Genomic DNA, 27,968 nt, shown 5'->3' on the forward strand with positions numbered 1-27,968 from the left:
ACAGATGTTGAGAAAGATTTTGTTCTCTGTTGTCAGGGATATTTTGACCAGCTTTAATTCTTCTTTTATCGTTATCCCATAAGTGCTCAATGGGATGAAGATCCGGCGAATAACAAGGTCATTCTAATTCGGTCATTCCTTCCATTTCCAAACAATTTTTGGCAAAACGATCGTGACTTTTTGTGGTTATTCTTCCACGATTTCTCCTGGGCCTATTTTTTAGAGTTCCCAACTCTACATATAAATATTTAAATTAAATATTAAGAATAAATTCATACATTGTTAACTAAATGAATTATTTCATACATTATTAACAAAGTTAAATTAATAATTTGGCTCGAAATACAAAAAGTTAAATAAATGTGCTGATTAAATTCCCCGTTTACGTAACATTAAAACTTTACAGATGTCACTTTCATAATGCCACATAAATAAATAGTCATGGAAGTTGAGGATTAAAGTAACGTATGCACAACAATTACGAAAAATGTATTTTTCTTCTAAAAAAGGCATAAAATTTTGATTTATAAATACTTTTAAATGTACATATTTTACAGAGGAAAATCAATCTATGTTTTTAAGCTTTATATAAAAATGCAAACAAGCAATAAATATATTTTTTAAATTGGATAGATATTTTAAAACATAAACTAAACGGTTTAGAATAAAGTTCATGATACAGCAGTAAATTAATAATAATTTCCAGTGCAGTAAAATCTATAATATGGCTTAAGGCAACAAGAATTAAATAGTAAATTTATAAATGTTAAACGTTAATGTAAAATATCTTTTTTAGTAAGATGATATAAATTTATATATAAATACTATAAACACTGATGAATTAATAATAATTCACTGTGATCTGTATGTTTTGGATGAAATTTATAACGTGGCTCGAAGTAACAAGAGTTAAATAGTGAATTTATAAACGTGCTGATTAAATTCCACATAAAACCGTTCCCAAAACTCTGGGCACACTCGCACAATCGTTATTAAAACAAATTTCCGTTTCGGTTCCTGTATCAAAATTGTGCAGATGCCACTTTCATAATACCACATAAATAAATTTTCATAAAAGTTGAAGGTTAGTGTAACACGTGAACAAATTTAAGGAGTGAAAATATTGAATTTGGGGTATTACAAAAAGCGTATTTCCTTTGCAAAATTGACATGGAAAATTGTGTCTCCCCTTACACCACTATATTAAGCGCGTGTAATAAAGTCGGTGTCAATCAATATTTGATACTGATACCAGTTCCTCACATGTACCAATATGAAAGTTCGCCAACATGTAAACTATGCCATAATTCCGCACCTATTTTTAGTTCGGACCCTAATTGAAGACGACAAAAGCGTGTTTAATTTAAAATTAACTCGACGTAATAGTCCACATTAGAACTCGAAGAACAAAAAAACTTTTAAAGTTTAATGAGTGGGAAAAACTCACGGACCTCTCCAAATCCTTAAAAGCTATTACCGAAATTGCTGTTTCATTTTTGTTATTTATAGTGTCCATTAAATATTATTTCGGGGCAAAAAAAACGGGGCTCCTGAAAAACGATGGCCGGTTCGTCAATCGTCGAGTTGAAGAACTCACCGGTGATAACGTCAAACTACGTGTACTGCATCCGAAACGGCATTATGGATTTGCTTTAGAACAAGTAAATGAGCATAATAAAACGTAAAATGTACATATTAGATTTTAAAACCGGGTTAGGTGTGCACAAGACGGAGTGCAAATTTAAATCGGATATTTCTCAAGTTCCACTTCCAATGGCGCACGGGAGACTTCAACTTAATAATCCAATTTTCCGTCAATTTTTATTACGGAATTCGAGCAACTTAAGGAACACAAATTAAGCAGTTGTGTGAAAAATGCTGGGGAAAATGCTAAATTTATATGCCTAGAGGGAATATTAATGCAATTTTTTACATTCGTAATGAGGATACGAATTGGAAAAAAATGTAATTTTTGTTTTATATCCTGTTAGGTACAGTTATCAAACAAAACAAACAGAATTTTTTTCATTTTATTGTGTTAAGTATTTTTTTATATAAATAATGGTCAGCGCAGTTCGGGTCTCGAGGTATCTGCTGACGTCATCAGTGCTCATTGCATCTCTTACGAGTATGGTTCCGGGTAGTAACGTGTAAAATACGATATTTTTTATACACAGTGATGGCATAAAATATGGAATATTTTTAATAATTGGATTTTTATCAATTGGGATTTTTTATATTTGTTGTGGTGGTGTTAAACAAATTGATTTACATATGGAATATTATTTTATTTGCGGTCAATTGTACTTAAATTCTTAACATTAAGTAACATTTGTAACAAATAAATAAATATTCCATACTTTTTTCCACCACAGTAAATTTATTATTGTGTTAAAGTATATTTTTTTCGTAAACTTGTTTTAACTTTAAGTATACTTAGAGGGTAATACAAAATTTTTTTTAATCCGTTACTTAACCTTTAAAAGGAATAAAATTGTATTATATTATAAATTCATTATGAAACCTTTTAAGTATCATAGAAAATATTCAATTGCAATATTAAAAGTTAGATCAAGATCTTTCAGTTGAACAAAATATACATATTAGTTTACGACCTAATTATTGGGGTGAATTAAAAATCAACTTTTCAACCATTATTCAATAAAAAAAAATCAAACCGGTATAGTTCAAGAGCAAATTTAAAACTCGTTATTGGTAATTGAGATCAATATATCAAAACACCATTAAATTAAACGTAGATTTATCGGCGTTGAAAAATTGAAGTTAATCGTCCATTAATTTCGCCAATATTGATTCTTTTTGCATTTTACGGTTTCATAAAATATATTTACTTAAATTGCTCGAGTTTCATCGGGTAATTTTAAAAGTTTTTCGAACCGAATTTACAAGAAAAACAACGGATTAGGAAAATATTTGCACAACAAACTTTCGAGTCGTTATTTATTAAATAAATGAGTTGACGTATCAATACACAATAAGGCACTTTAATGACAGGGAAACGGTGCTTTTTTTAAAAGTTCTTGTAAAAAATAAATTGTTTATTGTATGTTGAAATGAATTTCGTCACAATGTGATCAATAAATAAAAGTTGGACGGATAATAGACTTGTTCGTAATAAAAGAACACTTTATGAAAAACTAATTGCAGTACAAAAACAAATTTATAACTCGTTAGCAGTCAATATATAAAAGCACGATAAAACAACTTTCCTGGCGGCGAAATATTGTTGGAAACTGTATTAATAATGCAAATATTTTTTTCTGTAAAGAAAAACCTTTATGTTTAAATTTATTTCTGTTGTGTATAAAAAATAACCTTGACATGTTAACAATAAATGCTTTTTATTAAACGTTTTTTGTGATTAATTAATGAAATTATGGTCTTTAAGATGGAATTGGTCACAATAAATTTGAGTGACAAACAGCCAACGTATGGTTCATTAAAAATTTAACATGGAAGCACATTTGATACTCGCAAGTGGTAACATAGGAGATCAATATATCACATTGCAATGTATGGTAACATAATATGATTACATCAATCATGAAATTGTCTAGTATGCAAATATTCTCTTTTGAAATATATATCCTACTTAGTACATTTGAATATTTTAATAAATAATATTTTAGGTACTGGAAGAAGTAGTCTACGATTTTAATGCTTACATTTAAAATAAAATAAAAATTACACGAAGGATAACTGTTTATCAGTGGATATTTGAATAAAATTTAAGGGTCGAAAGTAGAATAACTATAAAATAAAACAACCTTACGTATATTTAGCCTTCCTTTATTTAGTATCAAGTAGAATATCCATTATCTGTAAAAACTTAACTAAACACAATAGATTTTAAAAAATCCTGAATTAATTACATAACAAATATCCGAATAATCGAAAAGAACAAAAGCTACAAAAGTGTATAAACCTGTCAATTAATTATTAGTTATTAAACCGACACAATAGCATTATTGTTGCTATTGATGTAAAATCACTACCAATAGACATTCAATTTAGCTTTATTGATTTAAATAAAGTACATTAAGATGTCTCCATTTAAACCGGTACAGTTTACAGTTTCTGATAAGATAAACGGCTTTACTGTTCCCAATACACTACAAATCTTGTTTCTGTACGTTTAAAAACCACATGTCTGCAACTAAATCAATATTCTTTAAACAATTCCACTTTCGGTCATTATTTATCGTTCTTTTTCCTTCGTTACAGAAAAACAAATTCAATTTATTTAGTTATTTAATAATCTTTCTATTGTTTTTTTTTTTTTTTTTTTGGTGTGCAGTTATTTAAGTAATAAAGAAAATGTACTACAAATAAACAACGGTATTATTTTATCTCTGCTCTGAAGGAATTAAAAAGCTTTAAAAACCAGTTAATGAAATATTAGGAGTATCATTTTTGATGTTTATTATAATATGGTATTAAAAATATGGAAAATATTATTTTTTATTCTTGTTTTATCTATATTAAGTTTTCTAATATAAAAATGCTTTTAATTAACAAATTAAACTAAAATAATATAAAAATAAACTGAAATTATCTACATACAGATATTTATAATGTATATTTTTTTATTAACTTACAGTTTTTAAATAAAAATTATATAAAAATATGTAATGTGAATTAATTTGAAAATCAGGGGGGGGAAATAGTGATAATAAAGATATGGTAATATCATAATATATTGTTATATCTATGTTATTATTTATTTAAAGTAAAAAGCTTTTATAAAGCTTATTAGCTTATTAGAAAAACCATTATAGATAATAATTTGATATAGATTGTTTGTTGTTTTATCCGTTTTTTATCTATTTAAATTATAAAGCTTTTTAAAACAAAAGCTCTGTTAATGGAAATGATTACCATAACTCATTGATGTGTTCTGTTTTTCAGTTTGAAAATATAAAAAAAATAACGAAAATGTAATTAAAAAAAACTTTAGTTAGTTACTACTAATTTTTAATATTTATTTCGTATTAATTAAAAAAATATTAAAATTTGATACACTCTTTTATCTATTTAAATATTTATTTAAATTTAAAAGCATTCTTAAAGTAAGTAGTAAAAATTATAAATATAAATAAAATACTTTTTTTATTATTTATTATATTTATTATCAATGTCTTTTGTTTCTCAATTTGAAAAATGAAATTAATAATAAAGATAATATTGTAAAAATAAACTCAGTAATACTTAATCCATTATTTTATCATATTAAAAGAAACTTATAGTATATATAGTATAGTAAAAAATATTGAAACAATTATTTTTAATGTTTATTAATAAAGATATTAAAATTTGATACTGATTAGGACCCTGTTATTTTATCTATTTAATTACTGACTTAAATTAAAAATCTTTTTTAAAGAAAAAACTCTGTTAATAGAAATTATGATAATAACTCATTGATGTTTATTGTTTCTCAGTTTAAAAATAGAATGAATAATAAAGAAAATATTACTATAAAAACTTTAGTTACTTTGAATTTTTAATATTTATTCTCTATTAATTTAAAAAATAGAAAAACTAATACAAATAATAGATATATTAAAATTTGATAAACTTTTTTAATTATTTAAATATTTTTTTAAATTTAAAAGCTTTTTTAAAGTAAGTAGTAAAAATTATAAATATAAATTATAACATTTATAATCAATGTCTATTGTTTCTCAATTTGAAAAGTGAAATAAATAATGAAGAAAACATATTAAAAGTAAACTGAGTAATAATATATTACTATATTACTATTTATAATAGTATTACTATTAATAATATCTATAAAAATCTTATACAGATAATAAAGATTATTAACTAAATTTAAAATCTGTTGTTTTACCTATTTCATTACGTATTTAAATTTAGTAGCTTTTTTTAGTTAAAATCTTATCGTTATTTTTAATTTTAATAGAATAGAATAGAAAGTAATAAAGGAAATATTTTAAAAATAAACTGAGTAACATTTATCTTTATACGATATAAAATACAGTAAATAAAATATTAGAACAGTTATTTCTAATGTTTATTTTTAGTTAATTGGAAAAATAGAAAAAGTAATAAATATTATTGGAGAAAAATAAATTGGCTAGTACTATATATAGTCATTTCATATCAAATATATAACAGTTATTAAAATGAAGAACTTGTAAAACATAGTCGAAGAATATTAATACTTATATTTGAGAAGTTGGTAAAATTGCGTCTTTACATTTTGAATTTAATAACTTTCTTATAATCTTAAATAATAAACGACTCCTTTAAAATGTAAAATGGAAAAAACAAAAATAAAAACAAAAATTTAATATTAAAGTGGTGACTTTCATATGCAGCTTTCATTTGTTCGTCTTCCTTGCAGCGCCTAAGTGCATTTAAAAAGGAAAACAATCACAATAAAACCGTTATTCAGGAAAGACGCATCACATTCTGGAACAAAGTAGAAAAAAAAAACGAAGGAACGTCTTTTGCCCCGTGCCCAGAGTGAGCGTGGCGATAAACTGTGTATATTTCTGTTATAGGTACGAGCAGGAGAGCAAAGTCCAATTTGTCGTTGATGCAGTGTACGCCTTCGCTTTGGCCCTTCATAATCTCTACAATGACGTGTGCAAAGGCTATAAAATAGCCGGTGTTTGTCCCGCCATGACACAGTACGACGGCGGGGACTTCTACAAAAAGTATCTGCTTAATGTTTCCTTTGCCGGTGAGTATCGCAATTTTTTCCAGTTACTTTTTTTTGCCATCCACGGAAAATGTAAATGTATTTGTTCCGGTCCGTTCCGTAATCAAGCTTGAAGGCATTTTTGTGTGCACGAAAATTACTGCCGCCCGTTTTTAATAACGGCATCTTTTTCGGGACTTTCAGCGGCCGCAATTAACGAAAAAATAATAACAAAAACCTGCCAACAGAAAGTATGACAACAGCAATGTGTTTCCATTCATCCCCCTTTTTTAACCATAATGAGGCACACATGTACTGTTACATTCGGTTGAGATACACATAATTTCAGGACGAGGAACAAGTAAATGAAATGTAATCGCACTTCACTCAAGAACTTCCATCGGTCAGTGTTTAACCGTGTCCGGGAACGTTCAATATTCCACGTGTGTAACGTGGATTAAAAATGCGTACGTGTGTATTTGCTGGTCATTAATAATTATGCTGGAGGCATCCGATGTTTTGGTCGGTGCGGATTTGTATAAGCGCCTACATACATATAATAACACTTGGTAAATTGTAAAGCGAATCATACTGAATAATCAACGTGCTTAATGCTCCTCAATATCAATATATCGTACGTCAAAATCCATAATAAGCGTTGCAGAATTAATTGAACTGATTTATAATGTTGTTTTATGTAAAAAAAAACTCCCGTGCCCATAGGGCAGTTTTACATGTACATACATTTCAACACCAGAAAACAATTAATTCGGGTTTTTCCATTGTCTGGCCACAATTATTAACCCCCAGGTGAATACGTTTCCCACAACAATTTGACAAGGGTTCATCTTTGATAAAAACGTCGTTTTTGATCTTTCGTAAATCCTTTCAAAACAACTAATCCATATTTGAACGCTGAAATTATTAACTTACGCTTTAAAAATTGTGAACAATGAAACTACACCGCATATTCAAATTTAAAGTTTCTTGTTGAGAAGTGGAATTTCACTTTAACAGCGTACTATTTTATTTGTTTGTTGAAGTCTGTACATCGTACATTTGAGCACAATAAAGATATTAAAATTATATGTAGAACATCTATTGTTTTATCTATTTAAATTAAAAAGCATTAAGCATTATTAAAAATAACAAATTTAATTAAAATATTTGAACAGCTTTTTTCAAATATTTATTCTTTCTCAGTTTTAAAAATGAAATAATAAAGGAAATACTTCAAAAATAAGATTTATATATCCAAAACGAAAAAGATTAACTAATATTAGAGTAGTTTTTAGTTATATTTTTTAAGCAATACAGATACAAATTAAATATAGAATATGCAATTTTATATATGTTAATGTCTACTTAATTTGAGAAACTTTTTAAAGTAAAAGTTCTATTGGTGAAAATGACCAGTTTAAATAAAATATTCCATCAGTTAATGTTTATTGAGTCTCAATTTGAAAAATACAATCAGTAAAGAAGATTTTTTTTAAATATAAATTGTGTTATACGAATATCTATTGTTTTATCGGCCTTTTTGTCAACGCAAATTAAAAAAGTTTTATATATCCAGTAACTAAAATATTAGAACAGTTATTTTTTATTACTTTGAAAAAGGAAAAAGCAAAGCAGATAATAAAAGTATTGAAATTAGATATCAATCAATTTTTAATTCATATATATTTATATATTTAAATTAAAAAGTATTCTAAAATCAAAAAAATAAATAAGTTATTTTCAATGTTTTTATTCAGTTATTTTTATTTGGGATATTTTATATTCAAGCTTTACAAATCCATTAAATAAAATATTGAATAGTTACTTTTAGAGATAATAGAGATATTAAAATTAAATAAAGCAAATCATCAATTTATTGTTTTTATGTTGTTAAAAAGCTTTTTCTAATTTAAAAACTCTGTAAAAATGGGGATTTTAAATAAAATATTCGAAGCTATTTAAAATGGTTATTGTTTTTTAATTTGAAAAATAAAATATATATATAAAAAAAATATTTCAAAATTAAACTAACTGATACATAGATTCTTTTATCTGTGTTTTTGTGTGTTCAAAATGAAAAGCTTTAAAAATATAGTAAAAAAAATATTAAGACAGATCATTTTAATGTTTATTTTTGAAAAAAGGCAAACGTGGTGCAGATAATAAATTAAAAAGTGTTAATTAATTAAAAGTATAAGCTGTTAGTTAAAATAAATAATTTAAATAAACTGTTTAAATAGCTATTTTCGATATTTTTGAAAAATGAAACAAATAATAAGGAAAATATTTCAAAATACTGATATTTACATAGATTATTTTATTTGTTTTTATGTAGTCAAAATTAAAAGCTTCAAAAATCCAGTAAATAAGATATTAATTATTAATGTTTATTTTTTATTACTTTGAAAACAGGAAAAAGTAGTGCAGATACTAAATTAAAATTAGATATAGAATATCATCAATCTATTATTTTATCTATGTTATTATCTATTTGAAATAAAAAGTTTTTTAAAAGTAAAAACTGTAAGAAAAAAGAAACAATTTAAATGAACTATTTATAGTTATTATCGATGTTTATTTTTCCTAAGTCAGAAAAATAGAATAAATAACAAAGTATTTCAAAATTAACTAATACTTAATTAAATAGATTATTTTATGTTTTTTTTTATTCAAAATGGAAAGCTTTAAAAATCCAGTAAATAAATTAAAATTTATATATAGAAATATTTAAATTAAAAAGAAAAAATTTAAGTAAACTATTTAAATAGTTATTTTCCATGTTTATTGTTTCTTAGTCTGAAAATGGAATAAATAATGAACAAAATATTTCAAACTAAAACAGATAATTTTATCTGTGTTTTTGTGTATTCAACATGAAAAGATTTAAACTTCCAGTAAATAAAATATTAGGACAATCAATTTTAATATTTATTTTTTATTACTTTAAAAAAAGTAGTGCAGATACTAAATTAGATATAGAATATCATCCATCATCTATTTAAATTAAAAAGAATTTTAAAAGTAAAAACTGTTAGTAAAATGAAATAATTTAAATAAACTGTTTGAATAGTTATTTTCGATGTTTATTGTTTCTCTGTTTGAAAAATGGAATAAATTATAAAGAAAATATTTTAAAAATGAATTTACATTATTATTATTACGTATAATACATATAATAACACGTGGTAAATTACGAATCACATTGAATAATCAATGTGCTTAATGTTCCTCATTAATAAACAATACCTTGTACATCAAAATCCATAATAAGTATTGCAGAATTAATTCAACTGATTTATAATGTTTTACATGCGGAAAACAATTAATCCAGCTTTTTCCATTGTTTGACAAGGGCTGATCTTTGATAAAAACGTCACTTTTGATCATTCATAAATCCTTTCAAACAACTAATCCATATTTGAACACCCAAATTATTAGCTTGTAGAAAAATTCTACACAATACAATTACACCGCACATTCATATTTAATGAATGTTAAGGAACAGAATTTCATTTCGACTGAGCACAATTTCATTTATTTATTTGTAAAACTCCGCACATCAAATATGTAGAACCGGGCACCGAGATTAACCACCGTATTCGATCACGAATGCATATTTTTTGCGTTGTTTTCAGCGAAAAGTTGCAATTATAACACGCGCTCCGAAACTTTAAATTACAATTCGAATTGATCCCTTTTCGTGATTTTATGCGCAGAAATGTGATTAGAGCGATTGTCAATAACGTAACTTGCGACTAATATGCACTGCACAATGAGTTTCGGAGTTAAAAAGCGCAGTTTTCGTTTGATAACGGGGCCCGAATTAATATTATCAAAGTGTTTCATATTACGATTGAATATCATTATAATTGGAGATTAACTCGTTTAATTAACGATTTTAACGGGACGCTCGTTTCGCAAACGCCTCTAATGGCGATTCTCTCAAATCTGGATGTATAATTCGGGGATCGATTCCGTTTATTATTCAGATTTGTACAAAAAAAAAATACAAAATTGGTTTCTTTATTGAATTCGTTTAATTAAATAATAAAAAAACGAATCGTTGTATTAATTTGCTTAAAGTTAATTATGGATTAAGGTTACGTGTAGTCATTTTACTCTCTTTCAAGGGACACATGTAATATGACATTTTGTCTATCTGCACATGTTTCAGGAAAAACAAAAATAAATTATAGGGCTGAAAAGAAACTTAAGTAAAAGTTACATAATTCAAAAAAGAAATGTGACACTAAAATTGAATAATATGAGAACACAAAATTTAAACGAGACAAAATACCAAAGACTATAATTTTATAAAAAATATATATTCAGTTTGTTCCTTTTTATTTACTTCACGTGTGTTAATGTAAGAACAAATTTATATTTCATGTTTTTAGCATGTTAAATCATTACATAGTTTACTGAATTTTTAAAGTTTTTAATTATAATTCGGACAGATAAAAAATATATATTATACACAATTTATTTTTCTTTATTATTTATTCTATTTTTCAAATTGAAAAACAAACAATGATGAGAACAAACTGTCTGAATATTTTATTTATTAACAAAGTTTCGCCAAAAAAGCTTTTTAGGTTAATGTATAGAACTACAAACAAATAATCAAAATGTTAACCCCTCAACAAGAAACTTTAAATATGAATTTGTGGTACAGTTTTTCAGTTAAAAATTTTTATAGCGTAAGTTATGTTAATAATTTGAAATATGGATTAGATGTTTGAAAGAATTTATGAATGTTCAAAAACAACGTTTTTATCAAAGACGAACCCTTGCCAAATTGTTGTGCGGAACGTATTCATCTGAGGGTTAATAATTGTGGCCAGAAAATGGAAAAACACAGATTAATTGTTTTCCAATATTGAAATGTATGTAAAATCATTATAAATTAGTCGAATTAATTCTGCAATGCTTATTATGAATTTTGAAGTACCATGAATTCATATCGAGGAGTATTAAGTAGTTTGATTATTCAGGATGATTCGCTTTACGATTTAATTTTGTGTTATTATATTGTATGTATGTATATGAAAATAAACTATAAGTGGTTTTATATTTTATTTTAGTCTATTATCTCCATTATATTTTCTCTTTTTTAATTAATAAAATATAAATATTAAAAATAAATGTTCTCGTATTTTTTACAGGATTTTTAAAGCTTTTCCAACATACATAAATACATAGAAATTTCGATCAAATAATAGATATATTTTTATATTATTTTTTATTGCTAGTTTTTCTCTCATATAAATTAATAAACATTAAAATTAAGTGTTATAATATATTTTTACTAGATTTTTAAAGCCTATTTATTCTGCTTTTCAAATTGAGAAAAAAAATAAACATTAAAAAAGCAGTTTGAATATTTTCTTTTATATTAATCAGTTAGAATTTTTAATTAAAAAAGCTTTTTAATTTAAATATCTTTAATGTAATAGTTTCCCATTTTTTAAGTTATTGAAAAATATGCATTAAAAATAATTGTTATATTTTTAAGTTTAAGTTTTAAAGCTTTTTTAAAACATTTATAAAAACTACATTTTATTTTTCAAACTGACAAACAATAAACGTCAAAAATAATTGTTTAAATGTTTTCTGTATATTAAACATTTCTTCTGACAAAGCTTTTACTTTAAATAACATGTAATTTAAATACTTAATAAAATAGATAAAACAATAGATATATGTGTAATTATAATAACTTTATTATTTGATTTTTTATGATTTGTATTATTCCAGTTTATTAGAAATTATTATTATTATTATATATTTTCAACAGTTAATAAATTTAAGTCTCTTAATTCTCAATCCCAAATGATATTTTATGTGCGACATAAAATATTGAATGAGCTCATAAATGCTCGTAAAATTATTTATAAACATTTACACATTTATGCATTTTTAAATGTGTCCGTAATATTTGAAATACATAAATAATTTTCACTTATAATTCATATCTTTTGTCCATTTATTTATATTTTACATTGTGCTTTTTTAACGTAACCATAAATCTCTAACCGAAAGTATGCCATTTTCAAAATAATATTGTTATTTACTGGCAAAATCAAAATTACAACATAAAAGTAGCTCATAAAGATTAAACATATGAACGTTAACCAGAAAACTAACACTAAAAACACCCCAAATGATAAAAATATTTACTTTACGAAACGAACATAAAATATTTAATGATCTTATTTAATACACATCAGGATTGCCTCTTAAAATAATTCTTATAATCATTGTATCAAGAAATTTGTTTAAATCAGCATAATATAAAATCGACCTATGAAATATTCAAATTTAATTAATTATTCATAATTTTAATTCATCTGTAAGATTCCTATTTTTTATTTTATTTCTCTTGTAAAAAAATATTGATATATTGATTTTCTTTCATTTTAAAATTTACCATTCTATGTTATAGTTTGCTATATAAATATTGCATTGTAAAATTAGTTTTTAAACAAAAGATTTATTACGAATTATATTAAAGTAAATTAATTATGTCAAAGTATGTCAAATTATTTTATATTACGTAGTGTTCCTTTTTTAAAATTTATATTTTGTAGTATTTAGTAAGTGTAATTTATGTATTGTTTTTTATCATTGGGTATACAATAAATATTTTCCCAATTTTCAATTTTAAGCTCATCCATCATATAAAATTTAATCCCACTCATTAAACTGATAATTCAAGACGCTATTGTATCTAATATATTATACATAATTCCAGAAATCCACAATAATTCATTGATTAACAGTATACATACATTTTCTGTAAATCCCCGACATCACTCCAAAGTGCTCCACCATTTTTATATTCCCCATATTGTTCTCTACGATTGTTGTGTACAGTCGCGACTTAAATCTCCACTTTAAAATGTGACAAATTCCTGTTAGAGCCGTACAGCATTAAATATGGCGGATGATATCCGGGGACCATTCCTTAACCCCGTTCACTGCACACGCCACATCCGATAATAATAAAAAAACGCCACGCGGGTCCATAATTTCGAGGTTGCAGCGATTTTTATCTAAAAATGTAAATGAAATAAATCCCCGGCTATATTTTCTCATGGATTAAACGGCGTTTATGCCGTATTTTTTTTTTTTTTTTCTTCTTCTTTTTTTTCGTTCCTTTTTCGTCGTGCGACTGCGAAATTATATCATACGAGGTATTTAAAATGCATTCCGAAAATAACACGGTCGAAAGTTCAAAGATAGACGCGCACTTTGTGCCCATTATTACGCGAATGTTAATTTAATTGGTGCAATTGCACATTACCGAAACGGATTCAATTACAACTGTTTTGCACGAAAAATCGGGTCGTGTGGAAATTAACTTTTCTGCAGTTGAGTTGGAACGGAGAAATGGAAATTGTTTGTGGCTCACGCTTTTGAAGTATCGAAAATGAGTAAGATTTTTGACTATTGTGGTGTATGGAGTCACATATTAGGCTGTAAAAACGGTACTTTTTATTGTAATTTATATTTTTTAAGTAGTAGAAAACATTTTAAGCCATCATATTTTTTGTACATTTCTTTACTTTGTGCTGTAATTGACTAAATCAAATCAGATTTTTGTCAATGTCACCTTCTCTGAAAGCACAAGATTAGAATATTATATACAGTGGACTGTTTAAAAAAAAAATAGACAATTTTTTTTTTCTTATTTATATCGTTACAGCTCTTAATATTAATATTAAGAGGTTCCCGTTTAAATAACACGGGAACGGTGTTCTCTTGGATTTTGAAATTCTTTAACTCTCGTTAGAGATAATATTTCAAAATGATCAAAACAGATTTTTATAGAAAATTTAACGCTCTTATAGTTTTTTGATATATTCATTTTTTCAAAAGTTATTTAACATTAAAGTTGAATTGATTTAAAATTTTGACATTTTTCTCATTTTCTGACGCAACCATCAACTATGGGAAAATTTTATATGACCTTTTTTGTAGAGAATTCAATTTCCTATAAATTATCTCCGAAAAAATTTTTGATATTTTTTACAGATCATACGTTATCTGCAGAAAACTAAAAATTTTTTTGTTGTTATTTTACTGCTTTACAGTCTAATATACGGTGGTGACCAGAAAAATAACACACATGTAAAAAATATACAGTAGTGTCCATTGTTAAAGCAACTTTTTACAATGTTAAATATTTTAGTTATAACTCTTTTATTTATTGTTATTACAATATTAATTTATTATCATAGTTTTATACTGTATTAAATAAATAATTATTACGTTCAAATTCAATAAAATGTTACATTTATTTTTTTGAATTGAACGGGACATACGGTGGTGAAAAAAATATTGATTTTTATTTACTTGTTACAAATATTACTTAATGTTTTACTCAATTTGTTGCAAATCTGAACAAACCTAATGAAATGAATGAACAACGATTCTTATATTCACAGGATTTTCCTTTTTTTTAATATAAAATCAATTTGGTCTGGAAAAAGTATGGAATATTTTATTAATATTCATAAAAAATTAACTATAACTCTAACTATAATTCAATATATCCCAAAGGTGCTCAATAGGATTTAGATCAGGCGACTGAGACTTGAATCAAGGGACCACCTTTGGATCGGAAAAAGCATCCCCACACCATAATGCTTTCCTCACTATATTTAATCGTAGGAATTTGGTATTTAAATTGGTGTCGTTGCCACATTGGCCGTCTCACAAATGTTCTACCATCCAACCCAAACAAATTAAATTTGCTTTCGTCACACCAAAGGACAGTGCACCATTTTTCCTGAGGCCATAACAAGTGGGATTTTTCAAAAGTGAAAAAATGCAATAAAAGGACTAGCCAGAAGAATTGAGTAGTCCTCATAGCATGTGCCTGGTTTTCTATGATTCTTAATTTTCCAAAGTTGAAAATGTGGAAAAAGGACAAAAATAATTTTATTTTCCGTTCAATTTCTAATAGAAAAATAGAACAAGTTCCAATAAAAGATAGTGATTTTACTGACCAATATGTGACTTTATATGGTGCAATTTACATAAATATTATTGTAGTTTTTTGCAGACAAATGACTAACAATATCCGTAAACTAGGCCATTTCAGCTGAAACATGCCAACATTACTTCCAGACAGTTTCGTAACATGAACAAAACTTAATGTCAACTTTGTGGTGAATTTTTAAGTATTTATGTTACGTAATCAATAAACAACGACTGAAATATGTATCATCGTTTATTGATTCTCTTGCTTTCCGTTATTATTTTAAATGGTTTTTAACCTGAATTGGCACAATACCCTGTTGAATTGATTTCTCGAAAGGGAATAATATTTTTGTATCTGTTCAGTTTAAACATCACATAATATTTATTTCCATAAAATCGTCCAATGATTTTATATGGATATTAAAACTGTTCTGAAAAAGAAAATAAAAAAACAACGATCATTATTGCGTTTCTCTTATTATTACACTTGGTGCAACTGTTGCGGTTAATTGCAATAATTCTCCAGCATCAAAACTGAATTATTGTTCAGTTTTAATGGGAATAGTTTTTGCTGAAATATGAAAATATCATTTTCCAAAGTGTTTTATAACAATCGGATGAATATAGATCAAACCATGAAATTCAGATTTAAATTAGGGTTTCAGCCGTAACTGGAAAGTTCGAAAGTAAAGGACCATTACTGGAACTAATTTGTAAATTAAATTGTTTCGCCTGTTTGTTATCCAAATGAAACGTGCGACTGTCCTTGTTTTAAGGACTCGTTGTTTTCCAATTGTTTTGTTTCCGACTGGAGGCAAGATCGAAATCTTATTGACCGCACGGGCATGATTGATTAATAAAACCTGTCCGCATCTCGTAGACTTGTTGTTGTAACGATTATCCTCCTTGTAGCAGAGATGAATTTATGATTAGGGTGGATGGTCGACGTTCCTATATTTTTCCTCTTGTACTTTTATCAATTTAATTAACTGTCATTCAAAAACAGCTAGCTAGATAAAATCAAAATTTTCCGTTTAATTTCACAGCTAAGAACAAGTTTTAGATAAAAATATAATAAATAATATTTCTAAATATAGGATGACAAATCTTAGAAAATGTCTGTGTTTGGATTGAACTAGAATATCTTAAAATGTAAAATATTGAGTCAGTGTAATGATTAATTAACGCAAAGATTTTGTTGTCAGTGTTATTTCTTTTAGGATTCTATTATCAAATATTAGTCAACGTTACAGAAATTTACATTTATCAGTAATTTAGCTTAATTAATTTAACTTCAACATAAAATAGTTTAGGTCGTTGTATAAATCCAAAATATATTAAGAATTAACATTAATTAATTTTTAATACATAATAAATGATTAAAAATTTACAAACAAATTTTAAAATTATTGTATGTATATATGAAATTTTATATAATTATTATTAGAATAATAAATAATAACAAAATAACAGATTTATAAATATATTATATTATTACCTCATAAATGCATAAAAGTACAAAAGTTAAGATTTATAAATGGGCCATTTTTTACTGATATTTTTATATTATTAATATTTAATATCTTATTAATGTTTAAAAATAATACAAAATAATATTCACAGTTTATTTTATAGTTTATTTTTAAGTATTAATCGTAATATGACAAATAATTTTGTGAGAAATTGGTGAATGAATAATAAGACATAAAATCTCTTAAAAATGATGAGTCCATCAACTTCACTGTCAGCATTTATGACTTTAGAATTGAAATTAAATAATACATGGTTAACAGACGCAAAAAATAAATTTAAGACTTTAATTAATTGTATTTTTATACAATTATTATTAAAATAATAAATATTGACAAATGAATGAAAGATTCATGAATTTATTGGTTCACAATTCTTACTTAATACCTTACAAAGGCATAAAAGTTTAGTTTTATAGTTTAATAAACTCACAATCTATTAAAATTAATAAATGAGTCATTTCTTACAGACAGCATTGATATTTTTAGATTATTAATATTTAATACCTTAAAGTTTCAAAATTATGCAAAATAATATTAAAAGTTTATTTTATAGTTTATTGTTAGTTATTAAACGTGAAACGACAAATAATTTTATGAGAAATTGGTGAATGAATGACAAAACATAAAATCTCTTAAAAATGGCGAGTCCATCAACTTCACTGCAAACATTAAAGGTTTTAGAATTGAAATTAAGTAATATCTGGTTAAGAGACACAAAAAAAAATAAATTTAAGACTTTATTTAATGTATTTTTATACAATTATTATTAAAATAATATATAATGAGAAATGAATGAAAGGTTTATGAATTTATTGGTTCAAAATTCTTACTTAATACCTTATAAAGGCATAAAAGTACATAAAATAAGATTAGTTTAACTAGTTAAATATACTCACAATCTATTAAAATTGATAAATGAGTTATTTCTTACAGACAGCATCGATATTTTTAGATTATTAATATTTAATACCTTATTAAATTATGCAAAATAATATTAAAAGTTTATTTTATAGTTTATTGTTAATTATTAAACGTGAAACGACAAATAATTTTATGAGAAATTGGTGAATGAATTACAAAACAAAAAATCTCTTTAAAAGGGCGAGTCCATCAACATCACTACAAACATTAAATTTTAGAATTGAAGTTAAATAATATCTGGTTAAAAGACAAAAAAAAATAAATTTAGGACTTTACTTAATGTACTTTTATACAATTATTATTAAAATAATAAATAATGACAAATGAATAAAAGATTTATATTTATAATATCTCATAACAGCATAAAAGAACATAAAATAAGATTAGTTTAGCTTGTTAAATAAATTCACAGTTAATAAAATTGATAAATTGGCGAGTCCATCAACAATTTCACTGTTCACATTAATGGTGTTAGAAATTAAATTAAATAATAAACGACTAAGACACGCAAGACATAAATTTAAAATTTGATTTAATGATATGAAATTATTATTAAAAAATAAAGAACGACAAATGAATGAAAGATTTAATGGTTAAAAATTCATATTTAATACATTAAAAGTGTTGAAAAATACAAGATTAAACATATACTTCCAAAACTAGTAAAACAACAAATGATTAATTAAGTTAGCAGCAAAACCGTAGTATTTCCCATCGCTGACAGATTTTAACTGAATCAGCCATAATTTGAAATTTTCCGACACCAATTAAACAGACAGTTTCTCGCATTTCTCACCCCCTCTGATTGTTTCGTCGACCGTACCGGAATCTTATTGACACGACAACAACGACATGATTGATGAACCAAACGTTTTCGTATCCGTTATCGTAGCGGTAAAACGTCCGTCCCCCGTATTTACGAATCGGTACGTCGTAGGTGAGACAATGAAACAAATTCGCTTAAATCTGAGTTTAATTGGAGCGTGGAATCCGAAATATGTATGTGTACACAAAAGACAATTAACGGATGATTGATCGAGATTAATTTTGTTTCAGATTTAGCAGGTAGTCCGGTTAAGTTTGATCACAGCGGCGACGGATTGGCCCGATACGATATTCTGAATTACCAGCGCTTAATGAATACTTCTGGTTATCATTACAGGGTAAGTGAATTTTCTGTGCAAATTGATCCTCGCCAATTTAATTCGTAACCATCAGCCCTTAATGCTAACACCCCACAGTTTTTAACGGTCGAGAAGCTCACTGAAACTTTTACCAATTAGAAAATTTTGAATGTACAGACCTGGAAAACTGACCCAAATTACGTTCTGATGATATATATTTTTATATTCTCAATTCAAGCTTATTTCATTTTAAAATGGATTTAAAAAGTGTGTTTTGTACAAAATTATTGAAAATACATTTTAGGTAATTATTATTAAGTATTTACTAAATATAGTATGAGAAAAGTAAAGAACTATATGTGTAATAGGAAAGACTAACTAGCTTAAACATAAAATTTATATTGTAAGATAAAAAATAAAAGGAAATGTTTGTGTAGTCTGGAAAGATTTTAAATTATCATGAATTGGCTTAAAATCTCTTAAGGATACACAAAATAATATTACAGGTTTATTAAATATTAATGGTAAAACATTAAATTTATGAATTTATTTATTTTATTATTTATTTTTAATAAATTTTTGTTTATTTATGTGTAATCTAAAAAATTATTACAAATTGGCTTAAAATCTTTTAAGAATACACTAAATAATATTTCAAGTTCATTTAAAGTATCTATTATTCAATATTGGTGGTAAAACATCATACAATTTATGACTATGTAATCTGGAAAATGTTTAAATTAATGACAAATTGGCTTGAATTCCCTTAAAAACATATAAAATAATATTAAAAGTCGATTTTAAGTCATTGTAATTAAATATTATTCCTAAAACATCAAATTTTTATTAAATGTTGGGTAAGAATTATGAGGAAATGTCTGTGTAATCAGGAAAAAATGTAAATTATCACGAATTTATGACTGTGTAATCTGGAAAAAAATTTAAATATGCCAAATTGGCTTTTAAGTTATTTTTATTAAATATTATTCATAAAAGATCAAATTTCTACTAAATGTTGGTTAAGAAATATGAGAAAACGTTTGTGTAATCTGGAAAAATTTTAAATTATCACGTAACGGCTTAAAATTTCTTAAGGTTACTCAAAATAATATTACAAGCTCCTTTTAAGGAACTATTATTAAATATTGATTGTAAAACATTAATTTTTTATTAAATTTATGACTGTGTAATCTGGAAAAATTTTAAATTATGACAAATTGGCTTAAAATCCCTTAAGAACAGACAAAATAATATTACAAATTAATTAAGTCATTATAATTAAAGATTATTCGTAAAACATCGAATTTGAACTAACTGTTGGTTAAGAAATATTAGAAAATGTCTGTGTAATCTGGAAAAACTTTAAAGTATTACGAATCGGCTTAAAATTTCTTAAGAATACATAACATAAAATTAAAGGCTCATTTTAAGAAACTGCTATTTAATATTGATAGTATAACATTTTTACCAAATTTATGTAATCTGGAAAAGTTTTAAATTACAACAAAATGGCTTAAATTCCCCAAAAAACACAAAATATTATTACAAGTCAATTTTAAGTCATTGTAATTAATTACAATTAATATTAAAATATTATTCGTAAAACATCGAAATTTTACTAAATGTTGGATAAAAAATATGTGGAAATGTCTGTGTAATCTGGATAAATTTTAAATGATCACGAATTGGTTTAAAATCTCTTAACGACACATAAAATAATATTACAATAATCAAGTATTTATTAATCATAAAACATCATATTTTACTAAATGTAGAATGAGAAATAAGGAAATAATAAGAGTAAATAAATCATAATTATGTAAGAATAACAATAAATAATTACTAGAATGAGAGAGAAACTTCAGAAAATATCTGTTTAATATTAATTTTAAAATATGGCGAACATCTGTGCGAGTGTTGTTACATCACTTTAGAATTTATATTTAATGGTGAATGCTTTAGAAACTACTACTAAGTTTTAAGTTCATTTTATGAATTTTCATGCAGTCATCATTAAATATTAATTTCTTACATTTAATACAGGAAATATTGGCGGCCGAAACGGCGTCTTCATTTCGAATGCATGACATTCAAGAACGATTTTAAAAAAATAATAAAAACTAAAGATAGTGTTATGAATATTTAGGCCAATTCCACCGTTTGCTTCCCTTTCAATTTTGTGTACGGTCCTGTAAACTGGGCGAAATTACTCCCTGGTGGGCTGTAGTTTCTTTCTGTTTTTTTTATTCCACCCAATGTCTGGCTAATCTAAGTTAATGCTAATTGAATTTGAACCTGAGCGTTACTGGGTAATTAATTTGTAATTTATACATTAAGTGTGATTTGATGCAACTCAGACACTCGACCCGTTTTATTTTTGTTTCAATTTATATCCGACGTTCGTTACGGTTACACTTGTAATCCTTCTCGATTTTCCTTTCCCCGAACTGTTGTTTCCTTCGATCTTGTCGCGTTGTATTATTTATCTAATTGTGAGCGTTTCTTCGACGTGAACGCATCACGTGGGATTTTTTAATGGTCATTTAGCCGTGGCAGTTAGAATGAAAGTACACGGAAACACTCTCCAAATCCGGCTAATTGAACGTAACCTCTAAAAAAATGTTATTAATTATGCCGGGGAATATCCTCGGTCGTTGCTCTATTTACGTACCTTTATCAAATTTCCTACATTACCCAGACAACGCTCATACATTATTCAGCGAAGTCGCATAATTGCATAAGGATCATTATTAGCGTTATAGTGGTTAATTCATAGTAAACTGTGTTTTCGTAATCCTTAAGTTGTCTTGTTGCAACGAAATTAGTAAATAGAGACACTCGAGCTTAATATATTAAGCCCCAAATCAAGATACAATTTTCACTTGAGAGCATACAACGCGGATTTAATATTACAAGACGTTAATTATCTAACCTGTTTGAGCAAGCATTCTTGAGATACACCCCACTTTTCAAATTTAATTTCAATTTTGCATATTTCAAACCAAAGTTGCACTTCCTCCATTATTACACGCTCTCACGTGGATTTTAATGCTTAATTTTTGGACTCGAATTTATTAGGTGGTTGTTTTAGTTTTTACGTTGTTTGCTTTTAATTAAACGTTAATTAATTTAGCTATGCTATGCAGTGGTCAGATTTTAATGATTTTTGGTGTATAGTTTGGCCTATTAGAAAGTAGTGAGTGATTAAAACTAGAGACCAAAATAATGAATATATTGATCTGTATCATACTAATAAGTAATGAGTTGAACCAACCACTAATTGACTCGTTTTGGTATTGGTTTAATGAGCTGGTCAATTTTTATCCTGTGGTATCTCAGGTCCTGAATCTTTTAAATCAATAATTCTCCCTCTATCAGTCTCATTTAGATGACTAAATTTTGTACGCCTTAATACAAATGGCATTTGAAATAAATTAATTTAAAATGAATACTGAAATCTACACACCAAATGGCTGCAACTGTTGCTTTTGGGGATGGATCTGTAACAGTGTGGGGTGGAATTTCTTCATAGACATGCACAGAGCTGCTCATATTAAACTGAGAGACGATGTAACATATGCTCGACGATGTCACGACGACTTAATTATTCATTTAATCCTAGTTCCATTTGTGCAAGAATTTCAATATTCAGTTTTTTTTTTAATTTTGTCAACTTAATTTCTCAGCGTATTTGGTGATATGTTTAATTTATAAAGGAAATTACAGTGTTTATTAAAACTTATTTTGATGAAATTGTTCTGGAATGTTGTTAAATATTTCAAGTAATCGATTTCAGAAAAGGCGCAGTAAATTTTCATTATCACTGAGAGTAGTATGAAATATAATTTAATATTATATATTATATTTTTTGTATCACTTGACTATGACTGGCAGGAACTTGAGTCCCCAAATTATTTCGTCTATGTTTCATTAAAACAGAAGTGTTTTATTTAAAATTATAATTCAATTGTGGCACCATAATATAAATAATTCATTTTCAAATTAAATCTGTACTTGTGATATGCTAAATGTATAAATATAAATATATAAAAAACCTGTGAACATATGTTCTAGGTCACTTTATTTGAACTGAATTAATTATAAAAACACCGTCAGACACAGACAGAATAAAGAACAATAATTGACGTATATTCCGTCGAAGAATAAAAAAAAGTATCGAACTGATACATATAAGAAAAAACATTCTTATGAATATATCGTGCGCAACTTTCATCAAAATTAGTAGAATAAATATATTTTAGTTTTATTTGTAACTTGTTTTATAATTATGCTTTCAAATGTGGTGGGTGTGCCACATTTTAATGTGAGCTGGTTTATTTACACTGAATCAATTATACGGGCTATTTTGGTGGCAACGATTCAACTGTTCTTGGGTGCAGAATCCAAAGTAGCCATTAGAATTCATCTATCAGATTTACTATTAAGATAGACTCTGTTTATAGTTGCTATAGCTGCTAATAAAATACAACACAAAGTTAATTAGTTTAGACAGGAGATTTCTTTTAAAGATTCAAATTTCATGTAAGACCAATTAGTTATTGCTGACTAAAATATTGAGATATTAGTACCTCTGCTTCAAAATCATTGTTTTTCTCATCGGTCGTTCATGTTTCTGTACCGTCTTCCGACAGCATAGGAAAACAACTGGAGGGTGGAATGGGTGTTTCTTTAGAATGTGAGGTACACGTTTTAGACCTAATCTAAATTAGTATATGTCCACTTATGTCTATTATTCCTATTTTTTACCTTTGATATCTACGACACAAAAAATAGCATTCGTAGTGGTAGTTTCATTATTCCCTCCAAAGTAGTGGTATGCATAACTTTAGATACTATCTTATTTCCTATGGTCCACACTTGTAAATATTCAACACATGTTTTACATACAAAATGTGGAGATTTATCCTAGTCCCCCTAGTGAACACCAAAATATATTAGATAAGTCCTTTTCACAAAATAGGTTTTCCATTTTGATCCAAAATAAAAATTGTTTGGATGTAGACTAAAATATTTTAAATATTTTATTAAAATTTTATCATATTGTAAAATAAATATAAATGGCGCATTCACCATAATTTAAACAGCATGTTAGTTTCAATTATGGTGGATGCGCCTTGTATGAATGCATGTATTAAATTATATGTTATAAAACGTCTACGAACATTTTTTTATAGTTTAACGTCACTTCATATGTACTGAATTAACTATTAATACTCACCGTCAGACAAACCGAATATGGTACAATAATTTATGTATATTCAGTCATAAAAAAGAACCTATTAAAAACAAATATCTTTTAAGAAAGCAAAGATTTTCTAATTTCGAAGTGCTACATATATAATAAAAAATATTTGAAGGATTTATACGGCAACGATCTCTTATAATATCATGGTTTTAGTTCAGTATTTTAATATTAAAAAATCGCAATGTCTACACAAAATTTTACTCATAAAATCAATCAGTCAATAGTCATATGTGTCTAGGGAGAGGAATAAATAGAATAGAAAGGTTTATCTGGCTAATTTTATTTTATCAATATATAATACTTTTAGTCTGAAAAATTTAAAAATTTTACAAATTTACATAATTTTATAAAACAGAGGAAAAACCTCCAGAATCTACGTTACTGTACCATTATGGAAAAAGTTTATTACATTGAATTGCAGGTATATATTTTAGAATGATTCATACCAAATATAAATTCAATTGAACTGAAAGTTATGATGAAGATGAGAAAAAATATCATTAAATTGAAATTTGAAAAGAAGTAGTAGTAGAAAAAAAAGTATTTAGATTTTCTTCATTATTGAACGTGTTTGACCACCTATACACCTATATTCGTTTAACATGGGGAGCATTCACCTTATTTAAATAGTTTATATCAATAATGATGAATACTTGAAGGCATGTGTCCAGTTTAATATCGTTGCATAAATAATTTTACATGACATCTGTGAACATTGTTACTAGTGTAACATCACTTTACGTGTACTGAATTAATTATTAATTCCAACCAACAGATAAACCGAATATGGTACAATAATTAATATACATTCTGTTATAAAAAAGGACATGTTAAAAACAAGTATGGAAGTTTTTATTAAAATTTAATCGTATTGTAAAATAAATATATTAATATATTAACTTAATACATTAAAAATTAGAGTGTTTGCATTCACCATAATTCAAATAGTCTTTCGATTATGGTGGATGCGCCACACATGAATTGCTTATATGTTGTATAAATAATTTCGACAAACATCTGCGAACATTTTTTCTAGTGTAACATCACTTAATTAATTATTAAATCTCAGCAACAAACAAACCGAACATGGTACAATAATTTTATTATAAAAAAGGACATGTTAAAACAAGTATCGATGTTTTTATTAAAATTTAATCGTATTGTAAAATAAATATAAATATAAATATTAGATTAACTTACTAGATTTAAACTTATAATATGAAATAATTAATTTATGTAAATTCTTAATACATTAAAAGTTTGAATATGCGCATTCACCATAATTTGAATAGCCCTTGTTTCGATTATGGTGGATGCGCCACTCATGAATTGCTTATGTTATATTATTGTTATATGTTATATAAATAATTTCAAGTTTCGAATGTTTAAGTACATAAAATTTTTACGTATAAAATTGTGAATCTCACTAAATTTCACAAAATAGGGTTTCTCCTTTCTTTCAAAATATTAATTAATTAATTAATTAATTTATTTAATAAGTTTTTATTAAAATTTAATCGTGTTGTAGAATAAATATAAATATGAATATACGTAAATATAAATATTAGATTAACTTACCACATTTAAACTTATAATAGGAAAAATTAATTTATATATATTCTATAAAAAATGAAATGTTAAAAACAAGTAACAAATATTTAAATTATAAAATTTCAAAATAGGTTTCCTACTTTATTTCAAAATATAAAAAGTATTAGATTATATATTACTGCTTATATTGTCACATATTCATTGATTATATGTTGTGTAACATCACTGAATTAACTATTACTTCTTACCAACAGACAAACCGAATATAGTACAATAATTTATGTAAATCTTTTTATAGAAAAGGACATGTTAAAAACAAGTATCGATAACTTAAACACATAAAAATTTTACGTGTAAAGTCTTAATAAAATATACTTGAATATAAAATAATAATATTTCTCCATTGTTTAGACAATTTAAATTATTTTTAAATATTTTATGTGTTACAAACATTCAATTAAAATTTATTATTTTAATAAATTTTACACAACTCCTGTAAACACAACCTAGCGAAACGCCATTTTATTTGCACTGAATTAATTATTAATACCCACCGACTGACATAAAACGAATATACGACAATAATTGACGTACATTCAGTTATAAAAAGCAAATATTAAAAACAAATATCGAACTGATACACATAAAAAAAATACGTTTTTTTATGAATACGAATACATGCTTTCCACGCGTAAAATTACGGTTTGACTCTGGAACGTATATTTCGGGACGGTGTATCGAATTGTGTTTCGAGAGTCCTTCAAAATCAATTTGCGACAATTGTATTCTTGAATGGAATAAATTAGGGACTGTATATATCAAGTATATATTTTGGACTTTGCGCACAAAACAACTTCCACGGCACATATATTTTAAACTAATCTCCAGGGAAAGTAGGTGACAACAATAAAATAAAATTCCTGCATTGGACAGTTATCAGAACTCCCCGGGGTTGCAGACCGTTTTTCTTTTTTTTTTTAGCTTTTATAAAGTTTGCAATAAACGAGGATGTAAAGCAACTTTCGCAATTTTTACGTAGAAAATGACACTTGTTTCCTTTCGTAACGCGTAATAATTTACAATTACAGTCGGTGTGGGAGGTGTATTTTTCGTTGGGCGTATATCATTTTGATTTTGGTAAAAAGTCGATGGACAAGTGATGTTACTGTCGGGGTTTCATTGGATATCACTCAATAATTTGTCTGATTTATAACTTAAATAAACCAGACGTCGTTCGCCTGTAATTGGACTGTAAATTGGATTAGTCAACTCATATGTGACATGGACTAATTTATTATATGACACTGTTAAGGACAAAATAGATTTGAATGAGGAAATTTCGTTATCAAGATTTTAATAGGCTAAATTATTATTACGATAATAAGAAACGTCAAAAGGCACATTCTAATGAAATAAATTATACTTAAAGTTGGTGTTATTGTCACGATTCTATTCATTTCATGTTTAATTGCATTTAGCAATTATTGAATTAATGCATTAAAACTTCAACTCCAAAACTCTGCTCAGTTATATTGTCTAATACAATACTTGAACTAAAAGTCTTGAACAACCTTCGATATGTCGAATTTCTCCATTCTCAGGTAAACTCCTCGACGGTTTCCCTTTCCGATGATGCCTGTCTTATGCCCGAAGGGCATTTCCTGTTGCCAACAATTCTGGGACCAATTATCGATTGATTAGAATAATGCCGGAAACTCCTTCAATTTACTTTATGGTGTTTAAATGATTACCACATCCTAAATTATAAATTGAAGTATATTTTACTAAGGGTTTTTCTACTTAAATGTCTTAAAGACACTTATAAGAGTACTACAACCCCTACAATAGTAATTTCGTTACTATTACTGTTTTAGTTTTTTAAAAATGAAAATAAAAAT

The 27,968-nt window shown here is 26.1% G+C and overlaps 1 protein-coding gene across 1 annotated transcript in view; it reads left to right on the plus strand.

Annotated features, from left to right (window-relative positions):
- Positions 1-27,968, plus strand: part of LOC109609451 (metabotropic glutamate receptor-like) — a 170,970-nt gene that overhangs the window by 124,449 nt on the left and 18,553 nt on the right. The window contains exons 6-7 of the mRNA XM_049968623.1: positions 6,549-6,730; positions 19,186-19,292. Of these exons, the coding sequence (XP_049824580.1) occupies positions 6,549-6,730; positions 19,186-19,292 (289 nt within the window). The remainder of the gene's footprint in view (positions 1-6,548; positions 6,731-19,185; positions 19,293-27,968) is intronic.

Source organism: Aethina tumida, chromosome 1, assembly GCF_024364675.1.
Source record: "Aethina tumida isolate Nest 87 chromosome 1, icAetTumi1.1, whole genome shotgun sequence".
Taxonomy (NCBI): Eukaryota; Metazoa; Arthropoda; class Insecta; order Coleoptera; family Nitidulidae; genus Aethina; species Aethina tumida.